Source organism: Mus caroli, unplaced genomic scaffold, assembly GCF_978045245.1.
Source record: "Mus caroli unplaced genomic scaffold, Mus_caroli_1 scaffold_3, whole genome shotgun sequence".
In the NCBI taxonomy this organism is placed as follows: Eukaryota; Metazoa; Chordata; class Mammalia; order Rodentia; family Muridae; genus Mus; species Mus caroli.
This window is the reverse complement of record NW_028227258.1, coordinates 1,749,160-1,771,591: the sequence shown is the minus strand read 5'-3', so window position 1 is coordinate 1,771,591 and position 22,432 is coordinate 1,749,160. Positions and strand designations below refer to the sequence as shown.

General features: G+C 39.4%; 1 protein-coding gene across 11 annotated transcripts in view; it reads right to left on the bottom strand.

Moving 5' to 3' along the window:
- Positions 1 to 22,432, bottom strand: part of Lrrc7 (leucine rich repeat containing 7) — a 505,524-nt gene that overhangs the window by 57,753 nt on the left and 425,339 nt on the right. For 7 of the 11 annotated variants that reach the window (XM_029475017.2, XM_085835366.1, XM_021157470.2 and 4 more), the window contains 4 exons: positions 17,455 to 17,566; positions 17,072 to 17,252; positions 13,414 to 15,094; positions 1,498 to 1,617 (listed from right to left, as the gene is read on the bottom strand). In XM_029475017.2, the coding sequence (XP_029330877.1) occupies positions 1,498 to 1,617; positions 13,414 to 15,094; positions 17,072 to 17,252; positions 17,455 to 17,566 (2,094 nt within the window). Of the gene's footprint in view, positions 1 to 1,497; positions 1,618 to 9,946; positions 10,088 to 13,413; positions 15,095 to 17,071; positions 17,253 to 17,454; positions 17,567 to 22,432 lie in introns of all 11 variants that reach the window. The other 4 variants (XM_029475027.2, XM_029475018.2, XM_029475023.2 and 1 more) reach the window with 4 other exon arrangements.

Here is a 22,432-nt window from a genome sequence, read left to right as displayed (position 1 = left end):
TGTCAATGGGCCCTCAACATTCTAGTGTAAGAACCACAGCTAGTGGAAGGGTCTCACCCAGGGTTCTCCCTAGAAGTATGTAGAACTCTAAATATAGTGCTTATCATGACCTTATAAAAACAGTTTTCCTTCTCATGTCTTAGACCAGAGATGCTCAGATTTAATCCTGCTCAGTATATCTCTGGCTGTTTTTAGGGCTTATAACCACAATCATAACCAAATTTACTCATTGTTCAGTTCTGTAAAATATTCCTTTGTGAAGCAGAATTTACACACTTTCTTGCTGACAGGCAATTGAATCTGACCATTTTTTTCTTTTTTTTTCTTTTTTTGGTAAATGTCCTGTGACCTTGAATGACACTTAAAGTTTAGTTTAATGATTTTAGACACTTCAGAGCAGGTTTGTGCTTACTCAGCTACATTGCATCATGAGTCACGACAATTGTCATGTCTTTGTTCTTATAGGCATATAAAGAGATTTGTGTGTTCCAGTGCTTTCTACTTAGCCTGTGTAGCAGATGAGAAATGGACTGTGCCCATTTCCTTGATTGCTAAGAATGTTTGGTTTTATTGTAATGTTAATGATTTAACCTCTCAGGACAGCTTGTGTTTTACTAATTTAAAAATTAGGTCAGTGTCTCTTTGTTTTGTGAGAAGTTAAAATGACAGTAAGGGGCACAGACTCCCCACCCTCACATGTTGCTGCTTTCCTTTCCTTTGCTGTGGTGAGCTATCATGTCTGACCCACTCACTACACCCATTTGGTTAAAAGATTCTTGAGGCTTGTGTTCATCTTTACTTCTCTAGCACCAAGAAGGTGCTTAGCATGTAGTATGTGTACCATTGCTCAGAGAGTGCTTGCTAGGCAAAACTTTAAACAATTTCTATTGTACTTATTTACAGATTGATTTATATGTGTACCTGTGTGTGGCCATATGTGTGTCACAAAGCATATGTACTTGGTCAAAGTACTTATTTCCTTTCTCATACAGTGTACTTGTAGGAATTGGTTTCTTCTCTATTATGTGGGCCTGGGGGAATCAAAATTAGGTAGTCAGGCTTGAAGGGAAGCACCTTTATATGCTGAGGCATCTCTTTGACCCTGTTACAACTTTAGATGTGGCAAATCAACCTTTTATGGTACATTTAGTTTTATGGAAGTTGGTTATGTGCACTGTTGAAGCCAAGGCTAGATGAAGTGTATGCAACACATCTTTCTGTCCTTGCACTTCAAAGCACACCTTAAGGCACACCTAGAAATGGTAAATCTGCAGAGGGGCGTGCTACTTACATATAGCTATTGCTAACTGAGCATCAGACTGTGTTTATTTCCATTATCTTCAATGCACTGACAGTTGACCAGAAGCCCTTGAATGTCAGGATTATTTAGCCTGAATTTACTATGAGGTTAGAAATGATGTTAAGACACAAGATATGGACTACAAATTACGATGGACGTGTGAGGTTCATGGTTTGTGTCAACTTGAAATTGATTACCTTTTTAGTAATGGTGTCCGGAGGTACATCCCGCCTCCCAAGTGGGTAAGGATTCCATTGGCCACTAGGAGAGACATCTTCTTGTCCATTGTCTAAAATGTTGCTTTGCTGGGACGGGGTCTATTGCGAAAATGGTATGGCATTCTTTAGTGATGTTTACGATAGTTTTCTGAAAAGAGTCCCTAACAATTATGGTAAAATTAATTTTGTTTGATTATATAAAACATATATCCTAACTGGAAACACTATTATATGCTATTTACTGATTAACTGACAACTATTTTGGAAGCAATGAGAAATAATTAAAGTAACCGTCTCAGAGTTATTTACTGAATTTTAAAGTTTAGATTCTCTATAATACCTGAATAAAGATAATCAGAATGAGATTAATTAATGCTTTAAAAACACCCATAACATTTTAAATCTTGCTTAGTTTGTCTCTTTAGTTTGATCTTACCACTTATAATATAAATTGAAACCATGAAATTCATAGACTGGAATGTTCAATATTCCAAGCCATAGCTTAACATGAATTTTTGGACTTTGATGTGATTTTGTAAGGATGTATTTTCCAATAATCCTTGGCAGGATCAGCACTGGCAGATGAAGATGCTTGGCACTGTGTATTATCAACAGACAGCTGCTAGAGTCATGACCAAGTAAGCCATTACTGTTCTGATTAGTAAATTCATTTATGCATCACTTATATATTAAATTTAAAGTAATAAGTTTTAAAAAATTGTTAGTGTGGTCTTTTAGCAAATAGAAATATCCTGTCTTTATTAATATTGATCTTAGATATTTTGAGATGATCCATACTCTGTCTAGATTAACATTAAGCAATCAGATACCATTAGAAAGGTGAGACCTATAGTTTCTACTGGAGAGACAACTGGTGGAATATATAGTGTGGGGCATGTAGAAAAATTCTCTTCCCCTCTAACCTCCAGGATACATGAGTTTTGCTTATCTTATTGGGAATCCGTGTGAGTCCATTGCTGCCCACACCAGTCCTTGCCCTCGTTCTGAAGAATCCATGTTAACAAAACCTGACCAGTGCTTGGTGGTACTCTGTGTGAGGTGGGTCCTTCAGTCTTGGTGAGCTGGGCCACTGCCTTCATAACCATCATAGACAGCTGCTTGTCAGGCTCATCTGGCTACACTGAGTAGTCCTACCACTATAAAAAGCAACCCCATAACCTCTTTATTTGTATTCTGACCACATGCATGTTTTTAAAGAACTTTTGGAAAATACAGTAAAATTAACAGGGCTCACAGTAAGACTGTCTCATTGTCCCTGCAATGGACATAAGGAAAAGGACATAGCTCAAATTTCACCTTTTACTTTGACTATGTAAATTCTGTTTCTATAAGCCCATCAGAAATAAAAAAAACCCAAAACCCAGCAAAAAAGGTTTTTGAATGTAACCTCTCATGTTAAGAGGGAGTTTGTGTTTAAAAAAAAATCAAATGAAGAGTAACACATGAAAAACATGTTTTTGAAAGCAGTGAGATAGTTATCTGATATATGTTTGAAATTGATTTCTATTCTTTACTATTTCTAGACCAATATGATCACATGTGCCTACATGCAACTTTTCTAGACATTAAAATATGGCAAATCAGAATACGAATATTAAGTAGCTGAAAGGTATTCATACACTCAAGAGACACGGATTAGTGCATTTTCAGTACCTATGTCTCTTTGGCTCAGGTCCTTTGCCCTGAGGGATGACACAACCTGTCTGGCTGTCTCTGTGTCAGACATATTCTTGAGAGGTGGCAGAATTCAACACAAGGTTCCTTGTCCTTTTCAAGTCCCTCTTGTTTTTATATGTATTTCCTCATATGAATTTTTTTTACCTCCCCAGGAATGAATAGTCCTATTTTGAATAGTCACTGAGAGCTATTAAAATTGGCACAATTCTTCTTGGACTAATACAAAGGCACAGCTCCATTCTATCAAAAACTTGACATTATTATGACCCATGTTCTTCGTAAGTTTATAAATTAATTTGTCTCTTTTTAAAAATTAGAGTTAACTGTCACACTAATTCTTTCCTATTACAGGGACAAAGTGACAGAAACATACAGGACTATTAAAGAGATTCTTTTTCACTACACAGTAAAATCAGTGGAACTTTCTGAAAGCATTTTCCTTATTTCAGGAATGAGCTGCGACTCGATTTTTTGAAGTGAGGCACTAAAGCCTGAAGAAACAGAAACGTCATGGAAACAACTTATTGATGTCGGGTGGTGAGAGAAGATGACTGAAAAGTGAAATATTTAGTGTGCTCCCATTGTTTATCAAAGGATAAATGCTGTAAATAAATTTGTCATCTAGCTGTTAAAAGTTCTCCAGAAGATAAAGAAACACACAGTGCACAGGACCTTAGCTGCTGGATTCTGCTAGTTTGCTTATTGGAATAACAGAGGGAACAGCCAGTGTGATTTAGTGAAAAAGCAAACATTTTGATAAGGACTATAGCTTAAGAAAACTGACTCCAAAATCTGCTATGGCTATTGTTAGACTTAGTAGTGTCAAGGATTCTGAGAACTAGGAATGATGGTGTCTAGCGAAAGAAGTAATTTCTAATCTGGTTGAGCCTTCAATGTGCATCTGTGTGAGTATATTTGTACATGCATTTGTGTACATGAATGTAACCAAATGAATGAATATTTATGTATGTATATATACACACATACATAAATAGCATTAGCATGAGTAAATGAGCATAGCTGAGCCAGTAGCCTTATTCATCTGGTAATTAATGGTGTAAAGCATGATTGTGAAATTATATATATGTATTATATGTATTAATTAGATTTTGACACTTTGCCAAGTTTTTGTGACATCTTTGATGACTGCAAGGTTCTATTTTGTTAGGTAATTTATATATGGTTTGCAAAGCACATTTCCATAGATTTAGGAAGATATTAAAGACAGTTAGTCCCACGCAGCATGGTGGCACATGCCTATAATTTCAGCATTTAAGAGGGAGACTGAAGCTGGAGAATCATAAGTTTGAGGCCAGCATGGGCTATGTACTGAGACCTTAAACAAAACAAAACAAAACAAAACAAAACAAAACAAAACAAAACAAAACAAAACAAAATGCCCAAACTGGAACAAACATCCAAGTCAATAAAAGTAACAACAAAAACAAAAACAGGAAAAGCTAGAAAAATAATCTGTCCAGAGTATTTTTAGTGAAATTATTTCTGTATTCCAGCAAGCTTTTGAGAAGAGACATTTATGAGAAAGGCAAATATCTTGTAAGGGAGAATCTCTGTGGTAATGGTTTTGAAAGACTATGTTGGTCTGTAACAGAGAAGAGGCAGTATCCACACTGATAGCAACATTGTTTGCTCATGTTAGCCTCTGTGAGGAATTGTGTGCACTTTGGTGGCTTTTTCATAATTATAATGGTAAATGGCTCTTTCTGGAGGGATAAAGAGCCATTAATAAACATAACAGAACTGATAGCAGTTACAGGTGAAGCTGGCTAAGGTACAGCATAGATTTTGCTTTGCTTTCATCAGGAAAAAAATGGCATTTAATAAGTGATTCTTGGCTTTAGAGTAAATAAATGGACAGTAGTGATGGAGCTATCCTCTCCAGGGTCATCTGCATAGGTCCATTGAAAAGGGACACCAGAAATTTAAAAATAGTCAGGGCAAACATTGCTGTCTAAATTTCTATAACTTAGGAGTTTCTTAGACAACAATAAACTGATTTAGTAACTAACAAAACAGACGCTGGAGATATCTATCTATCTATATCTATATCATCTATATATATCTATATCATCTATATCTATATATCATCTATATCTATCATCTATCTATCTATCTATCTATCTATCTATCTATCTATCTATCTATCTACACACATATATGATTTTGGCCTTTATTCTCTAAAATTATGATTTATATTACTGCTTGAGACTATAAACAATAAGCAAAAAATTCTAAGGTGTCATTATGGTAATAAACACTAGAAGAAGAAGAGGTGGCAAATGTAACTCTAGCTCTGTGGAAACTACTGTACTTATTTTGGAAGCCATGCCCTGGGCTGGCATTAGCAAAGGCTAGTGTTTCTTCACCAGTTCTGATGTTTTTTGGTGGTGCTGTTGTCAGCAGGGTTAGCATGTGAGGCTTGGAGTCTGTAATAGTCATGTCACCAAGCACATCCTGGTGAGTCCGAATAGTCAGGAAGTGCAGGTGGGTCTGGTGAAGTACAGGGTGACCACCGACTTTCACTTAGATCATACCTGACACATTTCTCCAGTAGCCTATAGAATCATGTGTCATCAGGTTAGTTAAGTTACTCCATCTATTTCCCTTTTTAATTTTTTCCTATCCCATATTATCAACTTTCAAGATTGTTTGGATAAGGTATATGAAGGAATTGTATTGACTACTGAGAGTCATGAGTGAAAATGTCAGGAGTTACAAATTTTGAAAAGGTTTCACCTTGGGTAGAAAGGGTATACTCTAGGTACCAGGCAGAGTTAGATTTAAATCCTTTTTATTACTATGCTGGATACCAGGGGCATGACAGTAAAGCACATATGTTTGTGTGACTTGTGATCTCCAGTCTCCAGTCTGTCTCATAACCTCCTAAATATCTCCACTTAGGTTTGTGAGTTGCAAGAAAAACCATCCTTAAAGTACCTTGTGGTACCAGACAGAGTGGGTTCTCAGTGTTTCTCAGCCTTTGTTTTTTCCCAATGGAAATATTTATCATTCTATCATTAATCTAGGCAATAAAAATAGCATTTGAATGGACATTCCTTTATAATGTTATCCTTTTCCAGTAACATAACATTTCAAGACAATAGCTGAGCTCATTACAGTAGAACACATCCGAAAAAAGCACATGAACCATTAAAAACATCATAGAAAGTTGACTTAAATGCTTTTTGGAAAGGCAGCAAATAAATGATGACCGAATGAGTGAATGAATGAACAAATAAATAGGAAATATAGGAAATATCAGTGTTCTATAATTTAAGTCTGACTTGCATGTTAACATTCTAGTTCACAGGCACTCTTAAAATTTCAAGTTCAGCAGAAATGTCAAAAAATTAATGAATAATCTTAACTCTTTATATTAATTTTTTTGTATCTGGTGGTATTTTCAAAAGTATCTTAAAGACTTTCATGAAATTATCATTTGTTGTTTACATAATAGAAAGACCATAGTTAGCTGTTAATTAATGAAAAATGTATGCTTGACCAGACATGCAATAAATAGAGATGAGTTAGAAATGTTCAAAATACTCAAGAAGATCAGCATGTCTTCCTTCCAAATGTCCTTGATCAGCATACTTCCCCCGATGCCCTTGACCAACATGTCTTCCCTCCCTGTGCCCTTGGACACATGTTTTTTTTTTTTTTTTTTTTTTTTGAGACAGGGTTTCTCTGTATAGCTCTGGCTGTCCTGGAACTCACTTTGTAGACCAGGCTGGCCTCGAACTCAGAAATCCACCTGCCTCTGCCTCCCAAGTGCTGGGATTAAAGGCGTGCGCCACCACAGCCCGGCTAATGTGGTTTTTTTTTTTTTTTTTTTTTCCCTTGGACACATGTTGTTCAAGCACCGCCAGGTACCAGGGCTCTTCATTACAAACAACAGTGTCATTTAACTAGATTATCATGAATTTGCTTAAGGACAGTGTCAGTGCTTTGGAGGGAATTAGAATACTCCCTTCATCCTGATGCAAGAAGTCAAGTTTGGGAGGCAGAGAGGATGGCCACAAGGTGTGATTTCAGCCTCAAGTGTCCCTTGGGAAGGGTACCACTCCCACATATGTGCACTTCTCATTCCATTCCACTACTTAGGAAGCATCATGCTTTTTGTTCCCTAGATGCCTAAGAGTAATTTTTCTGCACAAAGGAAAACAGATGTTGAATATGCTCTTGTCTGGCAAGGATTGAGAGGAAGCATGCCATATCATGAGAACAGTTAGCCATGGCTCCTGAAGTTATGGTGGTTGGCCAGAAACTGAAAATGGGTGGACTGAAGTGATGAAGTAGATGTAGACAAACCCTGCACATTTTCTCTCATGTACAGATTTTAATATATGTGCATATATATTTGTGCATGTATATGAGATCATGAGAGAGCATGAGGAAATCTTAAGGGGGTGGAGAAAACAGAAAGCAGGCATAATAGAGCCCATGTGACAAGGAAGCAGAAGGGAGCTCTGGGGTAGGAAGGAGGCCAGTGGGGAAGGAAGAGAGGAGGAGAGGTCAGAGTGTAGTGTAGTTGAAAGTGCCATAGTAACACCCATTTCCTTGTATGCTAATTTAAAAGTATATAAAAATAGATTAGCTCTCTTGTTTGGCCGGAAACCTCCTCAAATTTGCTAATCCAAGCTCCTTAGAGGAGATGAATCTGGCAGAATAGACAGAAACTTAGGGTATAACCTATGGAGTGGAACACAGTCTGAACTGCCACAGCTACACCTTTCGCAATGTTCTGAATTCTTGCGCATAAATGTTTTCAAACTCATTACATCACTCATCATACGAGCGTATGTTTTTCATAGACCTTAACTGGTAGTTTTAGAAGTGGCTTTTTTTATTCTTCTTCCTTCTCCTTTCTTTCCTCCTCTTCCTCCTCCATGTAGGAGATAATATATTGATAGTAATTTACTTTGAAGCCTTTCATTGTTTTAATTGCTGGGTTGCAATTTGTCGTGCTTTCCAGAGGGACTTCCCTTCCAATGGGAGTCCATTTTGTATAAGTTCTACTTGTGGTTGCAAGAGGATAGCTGAGGTCCTCAAATACAGCTCTGCGTTATTGCTGTTAATGAAGTGTGGTATAACTCCAGGGCCACCACACCACAAGGCTAAAACAACAGGGCAGCTGTCTCTAACTCATATCTGGAGAATAACCAAGATACAAAAGACACATTTAAGTACACTGCTGCTGTCCAGTTACTGCATGAGTTAAGATCACAGCATAGCTCAAAGCAAAATTAGGACCCAAATGAGTCAAAATAGGCTTGTTGCTATTAGATATTTTCACAGGGTTCCAACAGTGGCTGTCTTCATACCAAGATTCCTTCAATCTGCTCATAAATTTTTTGAAATTTTATTATTTAGTTTCAAAGTCTTATTTGCATTACTTCACAAGTCCTCTTATGGAGGGGGCTACAGTTTTTACAGGCCATCCATACTTGAGTATGGATAGGATAAGAAAGTTGGTTTTGGGTGGAAAGAGGATGAAGGCTTTGGACATATAAGAGGTATCAAGAAAATGGCTGATGATATGCTAGAGTCAACTTGTGCTAGCTCAAATAAATTAATTGCACATAAGCCCAGTTCTAAATTTAGGGATTGCTAGCTGGGTCATGGGAATGGTTATGATAAGAGATATTGCTGACCTCAGGAAAATCCAGTAGAGAACATTATCAAGCACCACTGGTCATCCCTTGGAGACTGAGAAGAAATCCAGTTTAGTCTCTCTCTCTCTCTCTCTCTCTCTCTCTCTCTCTCTCTCTGCATGTGTTTAAAGTTGTGGATATAAACTACCCAAAGCATGGATAAAATGATCTAGATTAGGGAATGTTACCAGACATTTAGCAGTAAGTGTGAGGCATAAAGCCATGGTAATTTCTCCCACATTTAATTTTCTTCAGAAAGCAGAAATGTTTGGGGGCTGTTATCACTCTGTTTTTCTATTTTGTATTGCTTCTTCCACAAAGTGACCACATTAACATACAGTCATAGTGACATTGTATAAAAATGACTCATTAGTCTCTCCTGAGATGTAACAGAAAAGCATTAGTCAGTCTAAGCAGATGAAATGGGCATTCCCAGTGCTGACTGAACAAGAAAAATGTATCCTTAACAACGGGAATTCTTCCTCTCATTAATATACAGTATTATTTCCTTCATAATATGCCCACACTTTTGTTTAAAATATATGAACCTGTTACTACTTACATCTCTTCCTCCTGTGCTCTATTTCCACAAGGTAAGTGGACTTAGAAAAGCATGTACAGTGCTAAACATTTAACTTCCATGCTCAGTCATAATATTACACCTTCTAAAGGAACCACCAGAGTCTAAAACCAGTTTTTAGCAGTGTTCTCAGAGTGCTTCACCAACGGATGTCAGGAGTTACCTCCAAAACAGTAAATGTGTCAACACAAAAGAAAGAAAACCATGGAAGAATAGAAAACATGTAGAAAGATGATGCTTAAAGTAATCTCAAAGGATGTACCTGCTCAGTCCAAAAAGCAAGAGTCTGGTAATCAGTCTGGCTACAATAAACACCGAGCAGCTACGGACTCAGGCTCTACATCATTTTCCCTGGTGCTTTCGGACCATGGAGAGTCCGTAACAGGCAGGGCTGGATGCATAGCCTAAATACATCAGGTGAACAAACATCGAGTGGCTTTGGGATGCTGACACATGTAGGGCAGTCCATACTTACTTTCTGAAGAGGTAGGTCTTGAAGGTCAAATTTAGACTTAGTCTGCAAGTTTAAAGTCATGCTTCTGCCTGCATGCATTGCTGAAATACCTCCATAGGGCAGCATGCCAAGGTTAACTGTGTTGTGTTTGTAAGCAGCATTCTGAGTAGAGGAGATAACCATGTGACAGGATGTAAACACGGGCTCCACAAACGGATCATTACATGAACACATCTAAATTCATAACATTGAACTGTAAGCGGGCAAACAGTAACTCTTTATAAACATGCGCTCGATCAGACAGAAGCATACAGTAACAGGGTTAGTTGTGCACAAAATGAGTACTGTCCAGAGCTACAGAAATGACAAGAGCAAAGATACACTGTTTACACCTGCTCTCACATAAAGGCTAAGGTCTGTCTCTTAGATATCATGATCCTGAGACAAATATTGCTCATCTGTAGTAGTTTCCTAGTTTTGCAATTTCAAAAAGTGGGGTTTTAATAAGATTCCCTCTGCTATAAATCTCAATGTCTCACATTGTCAGATCTACATATATAAAAGACGGATGTTAACTTCTAACTCTGCCTAAGCTAATGTGTGGCAGCCTTAAAGGCAGTTATAATTTAAAAATGGTTAATGCTATTCCCCCTTTTTAGTATGCATAAAATATTTGCACAGCATTCTGGTGATATTTTATATTGTGAATATCCTTTGCCAGGTACAAATGACCAGTTATTTTTAAATTTTTCTCTTCAGTAATTAAGATATTTTAAAATGGCCTGGCATCAACTTTCTATCTACAGTGGAAACACAATTATTGGCAATGTTTGCTTCTGTCAGTAATTCTCTTATTTTATGCGGTAGAATTTTTCTTAGTTATCATTGAGAACTAATGGGTGGATTCTATTCCCAAAGTAATGGTTTTTTACCACCAGAGTTTGGTGAGCTATGGAGAGGGATGACTAGAGATACACTTGTCTGCCAATTCAGTTTGCTAAGGACTATGGACTAAAGTTCACTGTCATCATGCCAAAAGTGAAAAAGACTCTCAACCTCTTCTTTTTCAGGGTTAATTCCTTAATGTCCTATAGAGGACAAGCAATCTAAGACACTTGGACTCCTGTTTTATTCTTGGTCACAGAGGGGTTCTGTCATGGAAGCCTTTGTGATTAAGGGAGAAAATGGTATCCTTATTCTAGTGTAGTACTTCAAGCTGTCTGTCTCTCTAAGGCCAACACTAAAATCTTTTGCCAACTCCATGTTGGACTGTTAAGCCTATAATAGGAGCAGATCTGTAGGCAGTTAACTGGCTTTTATGTGAAATCACAAAGATCTTGTAGCTGCTGGAATTACCATTTGCTCAGAATTGGACAGCTTTTGGAGGAAAAAGGTACCCCAAATTTCTGGTGCTATCTGATCATGGGCAGAATGTTAATAGCTCAGCTCTGTCAAAACTATTTGCCATTATGATATGCACTCTGGCACCCTGAATTCATTTGGGAGAATAGCTGGAAGATTTCAAAGGAGATGCAGCTTGAGTTATGGCTAAATAGCTCAGCTGACTGGGGAAGAAAATGTCATTTGAAAGCTCCTAGAAAACTGTGGCTTGAAGTGGTCCAAAGTAACTCAACTTCTTGAATCAAAGGAGAAACTATTGAACATACATCAAAATGGCTCTGAAAAGTTAGTGCTGGAACCAGAGAATTATAAAAAAAAACAGCGCTCAATGGAAAAAGGGAGGTGTCATCACAACAATGAAAAAAAACTACAGATAAATTCACATTAGCCATCTGAACCAGGCAGAGCCTTCAGACCTACTTATCCAAACCTACCCCTATACACTCTGCAGCTACAGGAGTCACCCACTTCTTAACGTCTCGTTTCAAAGTGTGTGGGACACATCTATCCAGGACACCAGTAAATCAATGACACCAAATACTTCACATTAGTCATTCCATTATCATGCTTTGTTTCCATCCATTCTTCTGTCTCCAATTACTAGTCATCTTATATACACTCTTCATACCTTCTTAGAGCCTCTCTTACTTCATATTACCCTGTAATATATGGTCATGTCTACATGAGGCCAGAGTTCCCTTAAGTTATCTGTCTACATGAGGGTATAATTCAAGGTAAAGCATGTACCATCTGGCTAGGTGTCTACTATGACATCAACCATGAGACTTTAACAAATCTTCCTTCAAGGAGATGGAGATTATACTTATTTGAAACATTTTGATGAAATACTTTGCAAGGCAGAACTAATTTTCATGTTGAGAAATTAATGCTCACAGCCACACTTATGAGTTCATTCTTTCTCTAGGGAAACGGTTTCCTTGTCATGTAGATACAACCTGCAAATCAAATTTAAAATGAAAGAAATACTTAACACAGTGAACTTGCTCCATAAAAGCAGAACATTTCAGTAAAACTGAAATGACTGCATGAAGCACCCTGGTGGGTAATATCACTCAGAACACCCAACTCGAAGACACGAGAGGGAAAAGCCCCATTTTGCAAACAATCCTTAATTTTGACATGAGTTTGGGACACACACAGTCTTCTGACCTAGAGCCAAAGGCTCAGTGAACGATGATGCAGATGGCCAAAGCTCTAGAAAATGAAATTCCTGGTTTCTCTTAGAGAGATTCAAACAGGCAACAGGAACTAATTTTAAGCTTTGTACTGTTTTTCTGTTTTTGTTTTTAATTCTCCAATTACTGTTCACTCCACACAGTATTATGATTCATTTTTTAACTGAATTAGGATTAATTTAGGATTTATTTCCTTGTTTTGCTACATTGTACACACTAATTTGTTTCATTTGTAGTCCTTGAGACATCATCTGTATTTGTTGTTTGTAGATTGACTTGAATTTTAGAATTTCCTTCTACATAAAAGCCAATATTCTAAATGGCAGGGTTTTATAATCGAATAAAATAGTGTGTAGGAGGGCATTTAATCTCTGATTATTTTATTTTTTGTTACTTGCTGCGAAGATTATTGCTCATTAGAAGTAATAACTTCAGTTGTCCCTTAGCTGTAGCAATGTGAAAATTTTATAAACAAATTAAGCCTGAGTTTAATATAAGTGAGTCCGTGTGGAAAAGGGTAAAATACTCACTTTTTATAGACTCAATAAAAATAACACTCTTTAGGTCACCAGGGAACAGTTTTGGTTGGTGGCCTTGCTTCCATGGTTAGAAAAACATCGAAGGACCGTCTCAGATAATAGAGTCAAATTCTTTCTTACCAACATTATTTAGGCTATATTTGCTAAGTAATTCACCTGCTGGTTATGACTTCTCAGAAAGCATTAGCAATACTGGCAATAAACTGTTGCAATCCATCTCCCCCACAAAATAAAAATAAAATTCTGGGCGCTACCATTCCTGTAACTCATGCGCCGCCACATGTGCTAAGAGACGCCAGGAAAGGAAAACCCAAGGCAGGAGGGAATTCTTACAAAGAAACGCCAGACATACCCTGTCTAACCTTCTAGCTTCTATATGTCTAAGCAGCTGCTGTCTCCAGTCTGCCGGCATTTTGCCACAGCTCTCCTCTCCCTTCACAGGGGTGGGCCTTGTCTTTATATCACTGTTATCTGATGTCTTGTCACCATAGTTACCCAAGTTATAGTCAGATGGTATTTTTTCCAGGAGGGCTGCCATGGTAGGCCTAGCTGAAACTGGCCTGGTTTGGGAGGCCCCATAACTCTCTGTGCTGTAGCTCCTGGCAGACAGCGGCCTTCTCTGGGTAAGGTTTTTAGCAGGAAAACTTCCCGCTTGCGCTTTCACTTCTTGATATGAAGGGTGCTCATCTTCGTACCTGCCATTCCTCTTGAGGAATTGGGGATCAGTCATTGAAACGCTGCTCTGGCCTTCCAGCCCACCCCTATAGGTTGCTCGGCCATACCTGTCACCAGGGGGCAGCTCGTGGGGCTCACTGACCCTTCTGAACATGGCCATCTCGGTGGAGCTGGCCAGGGAGTCAGCCCTCCTTAGGAAGCCTGCCCTGGGCCCCTGGCTGGCGAACTGAGCATTCACCATGGCATCCTCATTTACAGATGGCTGGGAAAAGGAGAACATCTGTTCCATGGGTGGGTATCCTCTGTAGGCTCTGGGGCTGACCAGATCCTTGGCGATATTTTTACTGGTCTGCTGTACATACTCAGAATTGTGTGCAAAAGGGGGTGGAATCCTCTTCTCTGCTTTTACTTCCACCGCTCCTTGTGGGTTGAAGCTTTGGTCAAACTGATAGACCTTCTTAGTCATAGATGCTTTTTGTTGGGGTGGGCCTTTACTACTTCCATACATGAGCATCTCGTCATCCAACATGGGTACCGACTGGCTCCTGGACATACTGGACATGCCATGCTCTGGTCCCAAGAACTTGTCTGGCCGCTCATGGCTTCCTAAGTGATCGCTCCCAGAGGCATAGTTTTCTAGTGGAATGTTATAGACCTTGTAGGTACCGACGTCAATCTCGTCAATACTCTGGGACTTTTTGAACTTGTTGGACTTTATATCTTTCATGAGCGGGGAAAGCCTCTCTGTGCTTTTGCTAATTGCGATAACCCCTTTAGACGAATCTGGGCGGCAGTGGATTTGAGAAAAGACATTACCGAGACTCCTGTTAGGGGTGGGGTCGTGGTATTCCCATGGCACTCCCGGAGAAAAGGGACCCGGTGTCTCTGTAGGCTCCTTCATGTGGTCTTTTCTTTCAGGCAAGGGACTGGTAGTAGGGGTCGTTTCTAATTTGGAAGGAAAAGCAGTCCTATCTTCAAATGGACTGGGAGTTCTGGTCCAATTCTGCCAGGGATTGGAAGGAGGCACTTCTGTTTCTGGTGTGTGTCTGTGTGTGGACTGCTCCAATTCCAGGGGAACACCGACAATCCTTTCTTGCCTAATTAAAGGCCTGCGCCCATGAGCAGGTACGCTTCTAGCCTTGGAACTTAAGAGAGGGTTATTGTTGGCATTCTCGCCTGCGGCTTCCTCGGAGACAAAACCAGTGTTGTCGTAATGGGAGCCATCAGTCCAGTTGTCAGGGAAAGCATCACTCATTGGCAGCCTATCAGGACGCTGGGGGATGTTCCCTGGAGGGACAGCCTCCCGTTGGCTGAGTAATGGCTTTGCATCTAGAGGCTGTGGGAAAGGTGGTGCAATCCTGTGAACACAAGCAGGAGGAGAAAAATGACCAAGAGGAAGAGGTGAATTTTCCAGAAGAAGAATAAGTAACAGAGAATGCCACCAGCCTTTCTTTGTGTAGCTCATTTATCCCCACCTGGCTTATGGTTAAACTCGCATTATTTCACCACAATCCAAAAACAACAAAAAAAAAATCCCAGTTTAACCGGCTCTGACTTTCATATCTTCTGAGTAAACATGGCCTTGTAGCACACTGCCTAGTGTACTATTGTATACTATCTTAGGTCCTTCCATAGAAAGCAAACATGAGGAGGGAGGTCTTCTTTCTGGGCTCAGGATAGATGTTGGCTAAATGAGTGATTGAATAAAGAATGTGCTCTTTCAACCATGGTTCTGAAGAGTGACTGACAAGGGGATTTCCCCTGCTTTTTTCTAGAATTTCTGACTCAGAACACTTCTAAGCCACCAAATTAAAGAATTTAAAAATGCTGGTATTTCTAATCAGTACAAGCTGTCTTCAGAAAGATCAAGTCTCCAGTTTTATTTTATTTATTTCACTAATTTGTGGGGGCTGGGAGACCCTCTAGAAAGTCCCAGAGACCTGGACGTGAGAGATTCCCAGGGCTCAATGGGGATGACCTTAGCCAAAATGCCCAACTGTTGGGAGAAGGAACCTGAAGAGACCACCTCCAGTAGATAGTCAGGGCCCCAAGTGGACTGATGGGGTTACTGACCTAGAATTATTCCTGTCTAAAAGAAATATAGGGACAAAACTGGAGCAGAGACTGATGGAAAGGCTGTTCAGTGAACAGCCCAACTTGGGATCCATAACATGGGGGTGGGGGGAGACACCAAAGCCTGACTATTACTGATCCTATGTTGTGCTTACAGATAGGCTTATCATGGCTGTCCTCTAAGAGGCCCTACCAGCAGCTGACTGAGACAGATTCAGACACTTATAGTTAACCATTAGATTGAGGTTAGGGACCTCTATGGAAGAGTTAGGGGAGGGATTGAAGGAGCTGAAGGGGGTGGCAACCCCATAGGAAGACTAACAATCTCAACTAACCCAGACACCTGGGATCTCCCAGAGACTAAGCCACCAACCAAAGAGCATACACAGGCTGGTCCGAGGCCTCTGGCATATATGTAGCAGAAGACTGCTTTGTCTGGCTTCAGTTGGAGAGGATGTGTTTAATCCTGCAGAGATTTGAGGCCCCAGAGAAGGGGAATTCCTGGGTAGAGAGTGGGGCACCTTCTCAGAGGCAAAGGGGAGGGGGAGTGGGAAGAAGAATTGTGGGAGGGGGCAACATCTGGAATGTAGATAAATAATTAATTAAAAAATAGCGTAAAAAGCATCTTCAGATTTGGGTGCTATTAGACTTTGTTCTAATTCGGTCCTCTCCTTTACTCTTCTTCCTTAAGTGTTCCCTTTCACTTCTTGTCACGTGTGCTGCTGCTTTCTCTTTCCTCCTCCCTTAAGATCTCTTCCTTCTTCTCATGATTTCATAGTCTTCTATTGGCCTATAGATAGTATATCAAGGGATTGTCTATCATATTGACTGTACTATGCTTGGGGCTAGTAGCACATTTGAGCCAGTGGCTACTTCCAGCATATGCCTGTTTTTCCAGAGTATGTGAATTCGTTTGCTAATAATGCTGAGTTATACATACTTATAATCATATATATATATATATATATATATATATATATTCATTATTAGGGATGGTCAAACACAAATTTTCACTTTCAAGCTTTTAGTTCCCACTGTGACTTCCCATAGTTTCTTCCCACTGGCCTTGCATGGATGCCAGGCCCTGGAAGTTGGTTTTGATGCCCTCCAAAGTCCCAGGTGAGCCCACATGCTTACCTGCATATTCTGTGTTCTGTGCCACTCACATGCCAAACACAATTCCAACATAAAGCAGATTCCACTTTGTCAAAATTGCTGACAACGAACATTTGGGAACCCAGAAGGGGAAATTCTCAACACACCTGTTACCCCACAAAGAGTTATGGACGGCATCTTTAGCTGTTGCCTGCAAGGACCCCACTTTCATCCGGGTGTTAGAGGATGCCGAGGAAGCTTGGGAGGGCGAGTAGTCTGAGTAGGTGCCTGAGGAGACACTGTTATTCAGACAGTGAGTTTTGTCAACTTCAGACTCATCAGTTGATTCTGAAATTTAAAGGGGAAACATGTTACAATGCTACGAACACTGACGGATACAAAAGATGTATGAAAAGCAGATTCCATATGGATTAATGTCAGAAGCACACGTGTGCGAGTACTTATAGACTATGGCATGTCATAATGTATAAGTGGCGATTTATCATGCACATGCATCGGGCACAGTTCCACATCGGCTTCACGATGTTACCTTTTTTGTCCTTCCCTAGCAGAACAAGTTTGGGTGGGTACAGAGGGGTCTCAGCTAATGAAGGGTGAAGTTCCCCAATCCTCATTTCATTAGCTGGATGAACAAAAGAATCCTGAGAGATATAATAATACAGGACAAGGAAAGTAAACATTTAAATAACGGTTAACCAAGATGGCAATATCTTATTTGGCTCAGACTCAAAGATGCGGCCCTAGACTTTAATTCACCATGGGGCATTGCAAAATAACCCTCTGTGTCTGTAATTGAGCACTAATTATTTTTCTAATTTATATGAGCCCATTTATTCATTAGATGTGTTTTTGGATGCTATTTGTATGCCTGGCACTGTGCAAAGAACTGTGGAGGTTTCCCAGAAAGATACAACATGGTCCTCTGGGAATTTCCAATCTAATTGAGATGGAACAGAACTCATTTTAACACAGCATTGAATTATGCTGCGTCCTCCACAGGCAGTGTGGCTCAGTCATAGATATTGGATGTGAGAATTCTAGAGGCCGAACTCCTATGAGTTCCAAGTAGGAAGGGCATTGCTGACCAGTAGGATCTTTGTTCTACCCCATTACAATATCCCAGTAGTCCTGCATTCCTGCACCCCTGGCCTCTGCTCTTCAATCCCTGCTGTGTCCTAGGTGGCTGTCCGCAGTCACTGTGTGTCTGCTGTTTCTCCTTCCTGGGTTGTTAGCATTCTCATGGCCAATTCCAACCTATTTAATCTTCATTGCATATTGAATGTTGAATGTGGTAAATGGCAGTGGTGCAAGAATATGACTTTATAAAGAATGAACAATATAAAAGTTCCACAAGCTTTGAAATCCCCCCTCTTGATTTATTTCATTTTATGTGTTAGTGCTTTGCCTGCATGTACATAAATGCACTATTTGTATACAATTCCTGTGGAGGCCAGAAGAGGGCATTAGATTTCCTGGAACTGGAGTTTAACACTGTGGATGCTGATGAACTTGGGTCCTCTGCAAAAGCAACCAGAGTTCTCAGCCATTGAGTTGTCTCATCAGTGTATAAATTCCATGAGTTTTAATTTCTAGAATTCAGATCATTTCCAATTAAACAGGTATCAGGAGAACATTAAGAAAGCTAAAATTTAAATCTCCACTTTCTATACACAACAGCTGTGTCTTTTAACTTCTTTATGATAATTTGAATTCAAAGGACATTCAAGGTTTTGTTTGTTTGTGTGCTTGTTTGTTTGTTTGTGTGTGTGTTAATTTGGAGCACTGAACCAACACAAGTAGAGATGTTTTGTTGAATTGGAGAAGGATATACTTAGATAAAATAGGAATTTGGAAAGATTTGTCTAGTGTTTGGTTGGTGTAATAAATGGGCAGAAACACTCAAAGGAACAGGCTATAGGTTTCTGGTCTTTCAGAAAAAAAACCACATCCATTTCTTTAATTCTCGATTGAAACTTTTTTGTTTGAACTTGATTTTGACAGTGTATGAGAATATTTTCTTATGAAAAACCAACATCTGTCTGATACTAATCAATTTTTAAAAGAATTATATTTCAAGATGAAGATGATCCTATTAATTAGTTCAACTCTTTCCCTGGACCTGGGGCACAGAAAAACACTTAACAAAGACTCAGCATTAAAATGTGGTTCTCTTGGGTTCCCACACAGCTAGTCCCCACTCCAGAGTGAGGCTCCCAATGAGATCCCCTGTATCAGGGACCTAAAGCAAATGATCTGATTCAAAAGAGATCCTAGGAGAAAAAGGGTGATGAAAAGCCTGGGGCTGAAGAGAGAAATATGCATTCCCATAGAATTTCTAAGTTCAGCACAACAAATGCACAGTAAAATTTTAAGTTGGTATAACAAAGAGTAAAAGCATGTGTATGACTTGGGAGGAATTAATAAGAAGATGCAAGCTGCAGAAGCACTTCTGTGCAAGGACCAAGACATGCTGATCTGTCAATCACAGGGTACTGTTTCTCTGTCCTGTTTTTGCCTCGTCACTTATTAATCAGGCACCTTGGGCAAGGTGAAGTATTCTCAGACCTGCATCCAACACATTCATCAGATGAAGGTGGTAGGTAATAGAATTAGTGCTAATTAATTTCTGTCTAGTCTATGAAGGTAAAGGTAACTTATTTGTATGAAACAACTTGGGAAGGAGGTATTTTTAGATGACACCTAATACAAATAAAAGAGTTTCTTCTTTTAATAAACAGCAAAATGAAAATAAAATGAGATACAAGAACAAAATCAAGCAGTCATATCAACACAGACTGTTGACATTACTTCTTTTACCTTATGTTCTACAATTCAGTATTTAGCGTATTTTGCTCCTATGCATCAGTTTTTAAAATTTGTGACCAGGGCTCTGCATGGCCCATCTAGGATATGAGTTTCTGACCCTGTTCAAAGCTGAGGAAAGCAAAGTTTTGAGGCTGCCTCCATGGTTGTAAAGCAATCAACTTTTCTAAATGGCTCATCAGAAGTTCATCTAAATCTGTCTCTGGTTGAGAATGAAGTAGAGGGAGGAAAGGTGAAATGTCCTTTCTCTCTTAGTTCCACCACCCTTCCTTTAGTTAAATAGAATCTTGGCTCTTAGTAACATGGAGAAAGAGAGTCCCAAGGTAAGAGTCAAGAAGGTAAGAGTCTGAGAAACAGAGGGCTACCTATCTAAAAAAGATAAGTAGATAAATATGCTAGGAATTTCTTCAATGCACAGGTGAATAGTGGCTACACAAAGCAGCCAACAAGGACGAATCAATTCAACAAAACCTCAGAAACTCACCTGGCTTTCCATGAGCTTCTAATTGGGTGGAGAGTCCGATTATCACACTAGACTTAACTAATGATTGTTTTATTCCACAAATATTTATTGTGTGCTTTTTATGTGCTAGATTTTGGGCATATAGATGCTCCCAGTTTGTAGTTACATCTAGTAAAACCAGATTAAGTTGAAAATATCATTAAGTAAAAATGCTTTTGATATTTTTAACACTTTGCATTTTACAGCCCAGCAGCCCAGCAGCCCAGCACACTGTAGTGGATGTGGTGTGTACTGATGCTGCAGCTGCTGAAGGGCATGTGGCTTGTTGAGTATGGAGAGCACATTGTTAGCCAAGCAAAAGGTCAGAATCCAAAATTGGTGTATGGTTTTTACTAAGAGCTGATGGCTTTGGCAGTAAGGCAAAGTTGAAAAACTCCAACTTGAATCATCACACACTACAAAAGATGGAAATGGCTCTTACTCTCTGAAACTGTCTGAAGCTAATATACAAAGTCTTCGTAAATGTCATCATTGCATTCAATGCAAGCAAACAGAGTGATGCAGTAGAGAAAGCCAGGAGGTTAGACTGATCAGGGGTGGCCCTTTGAGATTTAAAGGGTGAGGGCATACTAGCCATGCACAGAGCTGGGGAATGAGCACACAAAGTTCAGATGACATTATGAAGGAAAAAGGCAGGAGGGGAAGCTTTCCTGTCACCAGCTCTCTTGGTTTCTATGGCTGTCCTGGCTCTGTTCTTTATCTAGTATAACAGTGTGAAAACTCTAGGGTGTGGAAAAGGTCAGCTGGGGCTAGCTTTCTTTTCTCATTCACTTGGCATCCTATCAAATACAATTACCGTTTTTTTCCCTCTTTTGAGATAGGATCTCATGTATCCCAGGCTATCCATTGATTCAAAGCTAAGCTAGAAACACACATGAAATCTAGCCAAAGATGAGTTTGAACTCCTAATATCCTTTCCTCCACCTCCCAAGTGCACCATTACACTAGGCAATACTTTGTATTACCTTCCAGATTTACTTTTTCAGTCTTGCTTACCTCAATTCTTCATTTTTCTCCCCTGGTTAAGGTGTTTAATCACCTGGCTGATTCTATAATGAAGTGTGTAAATCTCTACTGCACAGTCTACACACACCACACTGACAAGGTGGTACAAGTTTGCAGTCATGGTCCTCAGGAGGTAGAAGCAGGTTAGTTTTGAGTTTGTGACCAGCCTGGGCTAATATACAAGTATTGAAACCCTGAATAAAAAATACAAAATATATACAGATGCAAAAATATACAATAGATGCAGAGCCTTCATAATCAATAACCTACTTGGTTATTCACACTAATTAAATCAGGACACTGAATAAAATGTAGTGTGGCCCTTAACTTGGCTATATTTAAGAGGGCAATGAATGCCTACAGTTGGCTCAATGGAAAGGAGATACAGTTTCAATTTCAGGAAAAGTATTGAAATCTCCACTGGAATTTCTTTTTACAGAGATCACATCAGCGGATGGAGAAAGGGATGGGGCGGGTCACATAGGACACATCAGGTTGGAAATCAGCTTCCATTGTAGCTTCCCTAGCTAATGAAGAACCTCAGACTTTTCTCCCAGCAGCAAGAAGCTATTGCCAAGGAAACAATTAGGTTGGCACTCTTTTTAGGAAAAGCGTTGCCAAGGCAACAAGGAGGCTGGGGACAAAGTAAAGCAAAGAGACAATGGCTTTGGTAGCAATGCTGACAGAGTTGTGGACTTGAGGAAACAAAGCGGAATATGTGAAGGTTTGAGTAACTATTTGGAAGGGATAAGGAGTGAAGAGAAAGAAGAAATTATTACCCCACTTTTATCCTCAAAGATAGATAATGGTAGATAATGTTGTGAAACCAGATTAAGCTTGGGGCAGAAGATGTATTATTTTTGGCATGTTCATGGAATACTTAAACTAAACTTATCTACTATGGGTTATTATTAAATTTATGACCACAGATATTTTTCTTGCTTTTTACCTATCCAATTATGAAATTAAGCAATTTTAAATGTTCTTATATTTGTAGTGAATTTACTCAGGGTTAGGTTTTCATAACCACAGTGCTACAAAGGGTGTTGAGTGTGATTCCAAGAAATTTAAATACAAAGGGTGTGTGTGTGTATGTGTGTGTGTGTGTGTACACACGTGCATGCGTGCACATGCGCGTGCACTTGCTAAATTCTAC